This window comes from Limulus polyphemus, unplaced genomic scaffold (assembly GCF_000517525.1).
Source record: "Limulus polyphemus unplaced genomic scaffold, Limulus_polyphemus-2.1.2 Scaffold4323, whole genome shotgun sequence".
Lineage (NCBI taxonomy): Eukaryota > Metazoa > Arthropoda > Merostomata > Xiphosura > Limulidae > Limulus > Limulus polyphemus.
This window is the reverse complement of record NW_013669933.1, coordinates 11453-26061: the sequence shown is the minus strand read 5'-3', so window position 1 is coordinate 26061 and position 14609 is coordinate 11453. Positions and strand designations below refer to the sequence as shown.

General features: G+C 31.6%; 1 protein-coding gene across 2 annotated transcripts in view; it reads left to right on the top strand.

Moving 5' to 3' along the window:
• The window catches only part of LOC106470964 (coiled-coil domain-containing protein 28B-like), a 28684-nt gene extending 16699 nt beyond the window's left edge, over nucleotides 1–11985 (top strand). For both annotated transcript variants that reach the window (XM_013931552.2, XM_013931550.2), the window contains exons 3-6: nucleotides 6277–6376; nucleotides 9682–9742; nucleotides 10973–10995; nucleotides 11806–11985. In XM_013931552.2, the coding sequence (XP_013787006.1) occupies nucleotides 6277–6376; nucleotides 9682–9742; nucleotides 10973–10995; nucleotides 11806–11851 (230 nt within the window). In that variant the 3' untranslated portion in view covers nucleotides 11852–11985. The remainder of the gene's footprint in view (nucleotides 1–6276; nucleotides 6377–9681; nucleotides 9743–10972; nucleotides 10996–11805) is intronic.
• The last annotated feature ends 2624 nt before the right edge of the window (nucleotides 11986–14609 follow it).

The window sequence follows — 14609 nt, the reverse complement described above, 5'->3', positions numbered from 1 at the left end:
CATCGTAAGTAGTAAAGATCATTGTTTTCTAAATATTTATATTTACTGTTTTATGTTTGAAGAAAAATAATTGAGATTTCAGTATTTATTTGAAAGCATTAGTTATATATATATATATATATATATATATATACACACACACACACACACACACACACACACACACATGTACTGTATGGTAGCCAATGAATACAAACAAATTATACAAAACTAAAGACTTGGCAATTCAGAAAAAGTTTAATTATGTAATTTGTGAAAGTCTAAAATGTTGGGTAACTTTGAATTTTATACTTCTATTACCATATAGGTTACTTTTGTTTGCAACTTGCATTTAGAGTTTTTCTTGCATTAATTTGGTTTAATATTTTACATCTTTTCACTGTTAATGTTACTTAATTACAAGTTCCTTTTTTTTTGTATCTTTACTACTACTAATCACATTTCATTGGGGATAAGTTTTGAGTGAACATTTGTTTTTATTAACTGGGTGCCTTTTTATTCTCATGTTGTTTAGGGTAAGTTTTTTTTTGTGTGTCCTTTGTCTTATAGTTTCTTTCAGTTAACTTATACATTCTATATTTAAGGGTCATTTATCTTATATATCAGTCCCTTTAGTGGCTTTATACTTTAGGTGTTACTTATTGTTTTATGTTTTAGGTTGATTTTCTTAGTTTTGCAGGTGTTACTTTTAAGCTCTTTGTAGACTCCACGTTTCTAAGTTTTGTTCGTTGATTAATTTTGTGTATTTTCTTCAATTTCTTTAGTTTATGTGTCTTTTTGGCTACACTTCACAACAGTTCTGTTTTTTTTACGGGTTCTCTGTGAGGGTTTCTGACTTCCGTTTTGCTGTCCCTTTATTCACTTCCCAGATTTCCTCTCTTCTTCCTCAGGATCGTACCTTGTCTGATTGTTTTGCTCAGTCTATCCCTGTCCTACTACACAATGAAGTTATCTAACGTGTGGAACCCACTCAACCAGGAGTATACTACCATCCTTCTTTGTCTCCCTATACACAGGAGTATAAAGAATCTTTCTTGATCTGTCCTGGTTGTATACTTATCTGCAGTTGTCTCGCTTCACCATGGAGTCCTACCTCGCAATTTGGTGGGTTTGTATGTCCCAGTTTTGTGTTATTTTCTTCAGTTCCTCTAGGTGAGTTTTGCCTTCCTGTTCTGGACACTCATAGACTGTCTTTCTTCAGCTCTGTATGTGTTTTGTGGAGTGGTATGCTCTTTTGCACGTCATTTTCACTCATTGGGTCTTCAGACTCACATTTCATGGATGACAGGCTTCTGCTTGCCTCTTCCTGTGCCCAGTCAGTCACTCACACCCACTTCCTTCTTTAAGAAGCTTCTCAGGTGGGTTTCTTTCCTGGTTCGAGAAGTCATTTACTACTCCCTCACAGTATCTTATTCATTTGGGGGTTCTCTTCATTTCCTTTTTTGGTTGAGCCCAGCCTTCTCCACTTTTGCTCCAGGATATCAAGCGAACAGTCATGTTTGCCATCCCTTTTCCTTCTCTCTATGTCCATGAGGTTCTCTCTCTCTTTTGGGATATGGTCTTCCTTGCATTCCCTTCATTGGATGCTTCTCGGCCAGTGGAACTTCTCTCACGATCCCTTGGACCGTCCCATTTTCCTTGATTCCCCCTGTGTTTTTGGGTTGGTGGTCAGTTGAGGAGGCTATTTTCCATATCTACATTCTGATAGCTTGACAGTTCATTGGGCTCTGTATACTTTCCTCCCTTTCCTGCAGGGGAGAATGGTTTTGGTTCTTTCTGCAATTCCACTATCATCAAATTTATCATCTAGAAAGGGGGAACCATGTAACAATCTCTTTCTGGTCATATTCTGGATTTTGTGGAGCATGGGAGTCCTTGCCATTTTCAGTTCTCAGTTGCTGGAGTTGTGGACCGTGGAGGTTTCCTCGTGAGTGGGTTTTATACAATAACACAATCTCATAGCCATATGTACTCACTCGATGAAAAGAGAGCTGTTGTCATTATGCTGCATATTATACACACAGTATGGCATGAAATCTATTATGCAAGGCACCTCCACTGGATTTTTTCTGCCCAGATGGACCACACTTGACATAATCCAATGTTTACCAAGGGGCTTCTCCTAGATGTTTTTGCCTGGGTGGTCCTCACTTTGCTATCTTGATATCAACCTAAGGTGCTTCCCCTGGATGTTTTTGGCCGGGCGGATCGCACTTGTTGAGTTTACAAACTTATGCAAGGCGCGTCCATGTTGTTTTTGTCCTTGGACCACACTTGGCATAATACATCATATCCTAAGATGCTTCCCGTGGATGTCTTCTGCCAGATCAGACCACATTTGGTCTATTCATATACGGTCTTCTAGCCCTCGCCATGTATCCTCTTTGTTTCTGCCCTCCATTTCTTATATTCTTTACTGAAATACCTGTTCCAGAAGTAGTGCTATACCCCACACGTGTGCTTTGTATTTTAATTGTGGCACACCTGTTTTTTTTCATAGCAGTCACTCTCCACTTTATTATTTGTTTTTGCACCTTCACCGGCCCCTTCACCTTTCCAATGTGGGATTCTAGCTATGGGGGAGTGGAGGTTGTACCGTTTCAGAAGTTAACATTTTCTAACACTGAAAATGTTAAAATCATAAATAATATTCAACGTTAAACTGTGTACCAGTTTAACATTGAATATTATTTGTGATTTTAACTTTATACACAAGTGTCAAAATACTATAATTACTGAAAATGTATTTCCAATAAGTACTTACCTCCGCTCACCCACTTCCCAACCTTCCTCCCCACTGATTTGCCGGTGTTTTGAGGTTTGTATATGCGAATCGAAAGTGAGGTTTGTGCTGCAAGGGTAGAGGGAGCTACCTGCGCTAGTATAGATGACACAGTGGGATTGGTGGAAGGTGGTCACATGATCAGCACATTGCTGCAATGGTGCAAAAAAAATTGGGATATAAAAGACTGGTGTGCTTTTAAGAAGTTTGCAATGCGTAGCGGGCAAATGAAGGTTGAGCTAGCCATTGGTGTAAGAAGGTAAGTACCTATCAGAAATACATTTTCAGTGTTAGAAAATGCTAACTTTTATGACATTAATCAATTCAATCATTATTTGGATTGTTTTACACTACAGTAATCAATATAACAGATGCTTATAGATAATCAACTTAATTGTTCAACTGAACAGATTTCTCTCTTTTTTTTCATACAAATATATATATATATGTATTGTTATGATTATCAGATTATATGACCAGATAAGCCTAATTACTAGAAAGTTAAGGGAAACTAAAAAGATATTATTAAAGTAGAAAGTACAAGGAAAATATGTGACATCATCTCTTTAAAAATACAGAAATGAGAATATAATTTCCACAATAATTTCTATATTATGTAAGAATATAATGTAGCATCTATTAAATGATGAAAATTATGTTGAACCGTCAAGGGGTCAAACTTTAGTTGAAAAGAAGTTTGTAAGACTAACAAATCCATATAAGTATGATGTTTTCATTGTTTTATTATATACCATTGATGTAAGGAACAAAATCTGCTTGTTCTTCTTAAAAACCTACCTACCCCATTCCACAAAACACAAAGAAAAAATAATATCAATTGTAGAATTTTATTTATATATTATACATGAAAAGTGGCTTTCACAAAAAATGTTATGAAATGAAATATAGTCTCTTGAATAATAAAAACCATTACAAATTATGATATGAAAATCTAACAGAAAATCAAATTTTAGTATTCAATTCAAATTTGACAAGGTCTGTTTTACTTTGGGACAAAATACTTTATATTTATAGGCCTTTTTTGTTGTCAAAATTGTGTACATCCACTAATACAATGCTATTGAGAAGCTCAATTTTATTGGGAATAGTGTATACCATATCTTGTATTTAAGGTCTTTGTATATGTTCATTCATATTTTCTTTTGTTTTTAACATTTGGTCATCAAGATCTTACAGCATGTGGGTAATGCTCCAAACACAGAAACTGATAAAGGATATACAATTTACATTAATGCTGTCATGAAATAAGAAGTTTAATATATATATATAAATAACATAAAACTTACAAAAAGCTTTAAACTGATATTCTTTCTAGAGCTGGCAGCTAAACCTTATTGTGCTCCTACTGTAGACAAAAGCAATATAATAATACTGTTAGATTAACTTGGTATGCTTGTTACTCTGTGTGACTGAAGGTTTGTGACTTAAAAGGGTATATATTGTAATGATATAAGAGACTGTTTAGTGTAGATATTATTAATTAATTATTTTATGAGTTAATATTTCATGATTGTTTAGTTTTTTTATAATAAGAGAGTTAAAAGCAGATGATTATTGGAAGTTGTATTTATAATTCATTGAGGTTGAGGATATTGAACATCACATGAAATTTATTGATGTGCAGGATATAGAGATTTCTAGAAGGCGAGCAGACGATAAAGTGATAAATACATAAATAATGTGAACACAACTTCCAGTAATTGTCTGCTTTTAACTCTCGTTTTAAAAAAACTAAACAATCATAAAGTATTAACTCACAAAATAATTAATTAATAATACCCACACTAAACAGCTTTGAATATCATGACATATATGTACTTTTAGTTTTAGGCTTTTTTAAATGTTTGTGTGTTTGTACTAGACCTCCACAGTTTAAACTTCTCAGGAAACTTGCGTCTCCCTATAAATATAACTGGAGTGTTTTTCTAACAAATGAACAAATGGTGTGTGTGTGTGTGTTAGCAGTTACTTAATTAAATAGAGAATAATCTACTGCATTAGAAGATTCTTATTATTAAATTTGTTACTTGATAACAAATAGTTTGAAAAAGTTGTGTGGAAAGAAAAATAAAAGCCACGCTTCAAAATCATTTTGACTTTTTTTAACCATACTGGAGTCAGGAGGTTACGAAACAAAAATTGCTTGCATTTTGGGAAATATTTATAAATGTTTTAGTTGATTTTGGATCACATATACATATACAATTTTTATAGTGTGAATACCATTTTTTCAAGCTGGTGAATCATGGATTGAGCAAAACCTGTCAATGGTAATGGATATGGTGAACATAGTATGATTGGAGTACTATTATTACACACACCACTAATTATTGAAAATCCCTAAGGTATTAAATAAAAAATTCAGTGTTAAAAATATAGTAGGCCTAATACTAATGTCTTATGATCAAATATAATTAATACAGTACATATGAAGCAGAGTGCACAAGTAATTCCATATAATAATTACTTCAGGATGACAACAAAGCAGTACATTTTGACACTTATATTTAGAAGGAAACATTTGTTAACACTAATCTGTAAGTGAAATTACATGTATATGAATATAAGACTGGTAAAATACTATATATATTGTAGTTATGAAACTATAATGAAAGTATTGATGTGAACTGTATTTTTCATGTTGTAATTTAGATAACCAAAGAGAGACTTAGATCATAATGATGAAGTTACATTAGGTCTAGAAAGTTCTAAAGATTTAACTTCAAGTTTTACTACATTCAGGGACAGACTGTACGTGTGATGACAGCAAAATATCAAAAAGTTAGAGATAGTTAAGGAGATAGTAGAGTGAATTAGTCAGTGTGTTTTTGTTTCAACCAGAGGTTGTTTTTAGTTAGGAAATATAAGTAGGTTTTTTTTCACTTTAGTGTAGTGCATTTAACATCATAAGTAATTAACGCCTAGAATAAGTTACAACAATATACAAGTAAAGACAGGCTTGTAGAAATGTCAAAGAAGAAATATATTAAGTTGTTATCTATTATGTGGGCTGGACTTTGTATTATTTTCATCAGGTAATTTAAATGATCCTACTAGTGAAAGAACAATGTTACAACAGTATTAATGAGAGATGACATTAAAAAGGTTAAATTTTTAAAATCCTTGTTTTGGTTTCATGATATATAAGGTTAATAAGAAACGTTCATATCTAAGACCCATTGAAATGAGATACTGCACAAATGAGTATATGTTTGTATAGCATAAGTTAGGCCTTTTGTATTCCATGATGCATTGTCCCATTTATTGGCTCATCTTTATTAAACTATTCAAATTCTTTTAAGATAAATTTATACATAGGCTTGTATTAACAGTTTAGTTGGCAGAGGAAAAATATTTCTTAAAAAGATTCCCTAATGATAAACAGCTCTTGACAATGTTAAGGACGATTTATGGAATTTTTGTAATTAGTGTTTTTGTTGTTTAAATATCTTTACTTAGTATATCCTTAATAGGAAAAGACTGCACTTTTGAAAAGATGGAAAATGTGAGAGAACAACAAGAAAGATTGGCAAGATTACATTTCGACCTCAATGCTCAACAGGAAATGCAAGGGTGCGAAGATGTTTACATATATCACAAGTAGTTATTAACATGACGTAACGTTTAGGAACAACAAGGAACTTATTGGTCCATCTAGGCTGTCCCATCCTCTAAACTAAACCAACACTATTAAATAATAAAAAATAACCCTCAAACCAGCCCTTATCATTCATATAGTTGTCCAAGCTTTCTTTGAAACTCAGTTAAATTTACTGCTTCCACAACATCCAAAGGCAAGCCATTCCAAAGGTTAACCACTCTGTTAGAAAAAATAAAACTATTTTAGCTGAAGATGACTTACCCTGCCAAATTTATATTTGTGTCCTCTAATCCTGCCATTCTCATCATTAAGTATGAAAAAAGATGATGCATCAACACTATCAATTCCCTTAACAATCTTTAACACCTCAATCAGATCCCTTCTAATTCTTCTTTTTTCAAGAAAAGACAATTTCAGAGATCTTAACCTCTCCTCGTACGACAACCCTGCCATCTCGGGCACCATTCTAGTAGCCCTCCTCTGAATCCTTTACAGCAATTCAATGTCCTTCCTAAGATAAGGAGCCCAAGACTAAACCCATTACTACAAATGTGGCCTAATCGATTATCTTTACAATCTTTAGACCTGTATTCAATATTTCTGTAGATACAACCTAAAATCCTATTTACCCTACCACTAGTAACAGCACACTGCTTGGATGGCTTAAGAGATTGATCAACCACTACACCAAGATCCCTTTCTTTCAAAACACTCTTAAGGTTATTCCCTTCTTTATATATATATAAAGCACAAAAGATGTATGTGTGTGTGTGTCTGTTTGCCCGTTAACTAACTACAACTATATCGCTGGGCCACTATCAATCAAACACTGTGGGATAATAGTTTGGAATAATGGGCATGTTAATGGGAGATTCACAATTCCATTCACCCCCATTATTGAGCATTTATTATGTTTGATGTAAGTTAACATTAATTACCTTCATAGATGATGCCACATCCTAACACTAGAAACAGTTTGGGTGTGTGTGTGTGGTGGGGGGGGGCATCTTATATATCTCAGAGAGTGCACTATGGAGGAATGGCCACCACCACTACTAGAATACTACGTAAACTCACCTGAAGTTTTATTCCAACAACCACCATAAGGCTGATATGAAGAACCATTTCTTGAGTTATACCCACTTCCTACTTTGACCCATGACCTTTCAACCTCGACCCATAAGACACTTCTGTGGCCAATGACCGTAAATTAATTAATCTGGTGAAACTCTGTAGAAGGACATTAAGAGGTGGGTGTTGAAAGTGGGTTACACAAAGCACCCCCTATCAACACTACTTTGACTGCCACCTCCTCCTATTAAGTCACCCTGACGATTGCACAGTGTATACCATGTTTTAAGTATGTGTGTATTTTTGTATATAGTGAGTTCTTAAAGCTTGTACAAAACTTTTGGTGAAGTAATAATGAATACTGTAATAATATGTTGTGTTATAAGTAACTTGTGTGAAAGTTAGGATTTTTGTGTTATTTATCATTGCATCTATCCCCACATTTTTGTAAGCTCATAACACAGAAAGAGGATGGATACCTAAGCTTGTTATGTTTATAATTCAAATTATGATACTCCACATGCATTTATTATAATTAAACCCACGTGCCATTTATTTGTTCAACTCAATAAATGTTCTAAATCCTTTTGTAAAGCAGCAACATTCTCCTTACAGCTAGCAACACCCAAAACCTTAATATCATCAGTAAATTTAAGTAGCGTCTTGACTATTCCTTCATCTATGTCATTGATCTTAATCAAAAAGAGCAAAGGTCCTAAGACTGATTCACTTGTGACAATAATCCAGTTTGACTGAATTCCATTTATAACAACCCCTCTGCTTTCTTCTATCCAGGCACTCTTCTGTCCAATTAGCTAACTTATTCCAATTCTTGAACAAAAATGTTCCTACATTTATATTTTGATATGATATTACAGATGAAAGTTATTGTTTTTTTGTTTGTTATTATTCATAAATTAGAAATATCTTATCTAGTTTTCTTAATGAAAAATGCTTGTTCAAATAATAAAGAAACATAGGATATTTATATGAAATATCTGTTATTTAGTTAGTTTTGTTAATACAATGAATAATGGTTATTCAAGTAAGGAAGAACCATACAGTTTTTATGTGAAATGTCTAATATTTACTTAGTTTTATTAATTAGTAATGCTGGTGCAAATAAGGAATAAACATACATAATATATATATGAAATATCTAATATTTACATAGTTTTGTTAATCAATGAATAATACTTAATTCAAAATGCAATAACAGCAACTTTTACAGTAGGAAAATTCTGATTTTAATAATACAGGCCTGTGAATTTAAACATCATAAAAGTTTTTTTGGTTTTAATAATGGATTTTCCATAATTCAGCTACGCAGATTTTGGAAATAATATTTATTTTTTCTGACACGTAAGGATTTTTTACAAATTGGGAAGAAAAAAACTTACCACTATTATTATTATGGTTGTGACAAAAATACAAACAAACTGAAGAAAAGGGAAGAACATTGACGTCAGACAAATATGTGTCCTCATTCATTCTTATTTTTTTGTGTGTGAAATCTACATCTTTTAGTCTCAAAAATACGTGTTCTGGTCTTTCTTTTATGTATTGCATTATGACGTTTTTGTGAAAAAACTGTACATGATGGAGAAAAATAGATATCATTTTTGGATTCAGCATACAGGAATTACTGTAAAACGTTTAAAAATTTTAAGACAATAAAACCATTGTAGGCCTGTGTGATTACAATGTTTCAACACAGTATCAAATCATCAAAACTTGATACTAAGAGGTCAAAACACTGTAATTAGTATAGTCAGAACTTGTCTACTGTAAAAATGACTGTTATTGTATTTTTTAGTTGTTTATCCAGTTCAGTAGGTTTTTTACTAAACATTAATATATAATACTTATTTTTATTAATACATAATGCTTGTTCAAGTAATAAACATCAAATGTATGTGTGTGAAAAGAATACATGAACTAGTTTGTTTGTATTCTTCTTTTAATGTCATGTTTTGTGGTGAATATGTCCACATAATTGTTTTAATTTATTTTTATTTTTGTCTGAAAATCGAGATATTTAAATTAGTTTCCTATCCTTTATTTAGATATCGTGAAATTGGTTTTCATAACTCATTGTAGTAGAAATGAATGCTGTTAAGTGTCAATTCACTTTGTTACAGTTAATTTGATTAAAATATAACATTATGTTGTTTTTCGTTGAGTGTGTTTCTTGTCAAATATTTAGGCCGAAATCTGATGAAGGAAGAAGAATGGCAAAAGAAAATTTAGATAAATTAACAAGTAATGTAAGTATGTTTTAGGGTTAAATATTTAAAGTTTTATGGTTGTTCATTAAAATTTGTACTTTATTTTTACAATGTACATTTTCAGTATTAAGATAACATTGTATGTATAAACAGTAGATAAAACTTATTGTAAATTTATTTGTCAAGAGAATAAATCATGCAAAACACTACCAAGTTTCGAAATATATGTAAGATTATCTGAAAACTGTTTATGAATAACATAGTTTAATCCCCTGAAGTGTCCACAGAAAAAATATTTTTTTCATTTTGTTGGTTTTAATACCCAGTCTGTGAGTCATGTGTGTAGTGGGTTGATTCGCAAGCAAAGCTTTCAAGTATTTTTTTTGTAACTCTGAATAGCGATTTCACATTTTTGCAACATCTGGATACTGAATTGTCAGCCAATGTGACCAAATTCACACTAGTTTTCAGGCTACTAGGGAGTAAAACTCGCACTACCAAAATGGCACACAACACATAGTTGTAGCTACACATGTGCAATTTGAGATCTGGTTCCTCAGCTCAGCCAACCACCTGAACTACACATCTTCATGGTCAAACACTATTGAGAAGTGAGTTCTTTTGTCAGTAAAATGTGATTATTTATGGTTGACAAGTAGTGGTATTTATCAGAGTAATTTTTTTGGTTTCTAACTTGAATACCAGAAGCTGTGACACCTCTGTAACCCAACCTATGTTCCAAATTTGGTCTCATTGACTCGTAGACTGTGTGTTAAAATGTAAGGGTTGAAAAACACTCAGTTGGGTTTGAATTGTTGCAGAGTTTACACTAGGCATAGATTCTGAAAAGCATTCAGTTGGGTGTGAAATGTATGAACTCTGGAAAAGCTTTCAATTTGTTGTGAACTATTGAAAATGTTGAAAAGCATTAAGATGGGTGTGAAGTGATGAAAAATATTAAATTTGTTGTGAACTATTGAAAAGACTGTGTGAAGTATTGTATAGGTTTCATTTGGATGTTGAAAATCACTTACTGGGTGAGAAGTGTTAATAGTTATGGAATTATTCTGTCTAATTAAAAATGCTTTGTTTCAGAATCTAGCAAGTCTTGGCTTACTTATCAAGTTGTATATAAAACACATTGTAAATTCAGTCAATAAATTAATTTTACTTCTGATGTGACGATATTCAATGGATTATAGTGTTAAGGTGAATTTTATATTATAATTGTAATTAACTTGGTTCTTTTATATTTCCTCTAATCTGCAGCTTCAAAGACTAAGTCAATCAATGTATCCTTTGGATGGTATATGTATACCATTTGTATTTCTTTACTGACATAATAAAGTAGATACTTGTAATGTAAAGAACACTAGACAAGAGAATGTTACATCTATATTATAATTTGGTAAATAGAGATAATTTGTTGCAGTTCTAGAAAAATGATAGAATTTTTCATAATTCTGGTGTTAAAAAGAACTAACAACAAAACTGTGTGATCGTTGAGTCTCCTCTAACTTGTTTATTGCCTCATCATTTAAAATGACTAACAGTTACTTTTTACTTTTCACCATATTGGGTCCAGCAGATTCTGACAGAATTTTGTTTCATATTTTGATTAAAAGCTCTTGATGGGTTTCTACTTTTTACAACATTGCTGGTGTTCTGAGTAGTTGTTTTTAGATCTTATATAGTTGCTATCTTATATGATCTATCAGTTCAAATAGGAAGTATAGTTCTTATTCTTATCTTTATTTATTTTTGTATTTAAACCAAGGGACTTTTCTGAGTATTAGAAATTAAGAGGCATAGCTTTTACTTGAATACTGATAATGTATGTTATTTATATACATGTAAGTAAGAATATCTTTTTTAGTGTCAAGAAATTGGAAGTTAATAAAGAGGAGAAGATATTTTAATACTTTTAAGTTAGGCATATGTATTTAAACTACACATTATTGCCTAAATGTTAATTTAAAATATATATATATAGTACTGTTATTGTTCACAAACTTATTCTTTTATAAATCAAAAGGTTATTAAATGTAAAGTGCACGAGTTCTTATGATGGAAGTTTGTGTCCTTAAATCAGTAATTGCCAGCGAACAACTTCAGTCAACAAGCCACTGTTTGCACACAGATGTGTAAACGCTCTTCGTTACCACTTGGTCAAGGTTAGGACTCGTTGATGTTTGATGCTGAGTTTTTCTACGAGGGATCATGTACCAGAATAACAGCGATATAGGTCTTCACTCAATTTCTTGTATCAATTATTCTGAGAATAATATAATAAGAACTAAGTCAGAATATACATGAAAGGTTTATGAACAATACTGCATTGTAATAAGCTATTATGTGGAGTGTTACTAATATGTCGCAGAAAGAGGTATGTCCATCACATGGTCTGTGTTATTTTTACAAAAATCATCTGTTAAATGTAGTTATAACTCTACTTAATTTTTATTATTTCTGCAATCAGGTTCAAGAGCATTGTAATACAGTTAGTGTTGTTTGATTACCATCAGTATGTAAGCTTTTATTGTTTTTACCTGTGTATTGTTTCGAGTTTAAACAGTACATAAGCATTGCTATGATATAAAAAAAAAAGTAAAAATATCCTCGATGTTTCTTCCTAACAGCTGATTAAATATTCTTAGTGACTAAAAACAACAAAATTAGGAACATTCTTTTTACTTATTTCAAACTGCAGTTTTCTTGTTGGACAAGAATGGAAAATGAAAACTAAGATTATTAATTACTGGAAAATATGTGGAGGGATCTGTATTCTATTAAAAGGATGAATAAATATATTATAAACTTAATTATTGACTTGCGAGTTTTACTGATTTTAATGAAAAGTAATAACATTTCAGAATATTTGATTTTATTTGTAGTCTGAATTGAGATACAACTTAGATCACAAAAATATTTTTATCAGCTTAAACGAGTTTATGAGAAATTTATAAATATAAACCAAATCATTGTCTTGTTAGGAAATCTTTCTTTAGATTATTTGTGTGTTTGGAAAGAAAGAATTCATAAGAAAAGACAAAAGTCAGGAAGCATTTCTCTTCTGTATCATCATTTACTTTTATTCTTAGCCCTCTTAAAATGGTGTATACAATAAACAACAACAACAAAAAAATTAAGTTTTAATACACGTACACACATATTAAATATTTAATAATGAATTTAAATTGTTGGTACTGATTTATTATATATATATTACACAAGCTGGTAGTTACTTTTCTATTACAGGATAAGAAGAATTAGTAACCGGTTTTATGAAGTATGCATGATACTGATATATCTCATCAAATATAAAAAATATATTTGACCTGAATCAAACCTTTCAATACAAACATGAAGATATTAAAGAAAAAATCTATATAAATTACCAAAATGTTCAACAGATGAGCCCAAAGTGGTGCCCTCCCCCTTTAAAACGCTTCTTCAAATGATCCAGACTATCTGGAGTAGTGAGAAATATTTATATGATGTAAGTAATTAAATATTAGTCCCCAGTTAGTCAGTGGTAAATTTACGGATTTTCAATGCCAAATTTTAGGGGTTCAATTTCCTGTGGTGAACAGAGTGCAGATATCTCATTGTGGAACTTTGAGTTAGAAAACAAACCAAGAAAATGTAAGCTGGGAAAATAAACAAGGTTTCTATAAGGAAAGAAAGATGAAAAAAAAAAAAACTTATATGGCTCGTGTTTTGAAAGAGCTGAATGTTTCCCAAATTTCAAATATAACAAAAGTCAGTTCTTCATTTCAATGGATGTAAATATGCTTTACTATACATTTTGTACAACATATTAAAATATTATCGAAGTTAGGTTGTAAAATAACATAAGTTTATTTATCGATGTTATAAAGTACTGTTACGTCTCCGTTTGTTAATTGATTTTCCGTAACTTCGTTCCGACGAAAATTTAGCGACACAAGTCCTTACTTAATAAAACTGGTTTATTCTTTCTGAATATAACTTTACCGATACACTTATTTTCAACATTCGCGCTAAAACAAACGCTATAACAAACGTTAACTTCAACAATACTTTCTCACTGCAGATCAATTACTCACTGTCTACACACACACACATTGTCATCACGTTGTCACCCTCTTATATATATATACCAGACTACCCTATATCTAGTAATCTCCCGACTATTCCCGAAGGTTCGAGAGGTGGCGTGACACTAGTCACGTGACCTCGCTGACGCAACAATACGGTAAAATGTAGCCCTAACTAAACTAAAAAAAAAAAAGAAAAGAAAAACGATCACAGGTTTCAATGTTATCTCTTTATCGAATATAAACCGTACTTAATAAAGGCTTAACTAATGTTAGGCTTAAGTCAAGTGGACTTGTATATTTCGGTGTCTGCGATTAGAATTATTTTGTATTATTCTAGAAATCCTAAATTTAAAAAAGTACCGTTGCAATAAAGATACTAATTTCATCGCAAATGTTTTGGGGGCCTCTGCTACTTATTATTTAAGTTTACAAATAGATATACATCATATTTACTTGACTAGACTCGCAAGAGTTTTGGGTACTTTATATATGTCTACTCAAGATTATTTGGATACTTAACTGAAAATGTAGTACAATTAACAGATATCTAAGTGTTTAATGTACATGTGTAAATATAAATACTGAAGAAATACTTGAATATTTTTAGTTTTAAAATAATGATTTCGATTATACATTTCATTATTAGCTGACTATGATAACTTAATGTTTCACATATACAAAAATTGATTACTGTTACGTCTCCGTTCGTTCGTTAATTTTCCGTAAAAATTATTTCCGAAGAAACTTTACCGATAGAAGTCCTTTCTTAAATAAAATTGATTTAGTCTTTCTGAATATAACTTTGCGATACACTTAATTTCAAC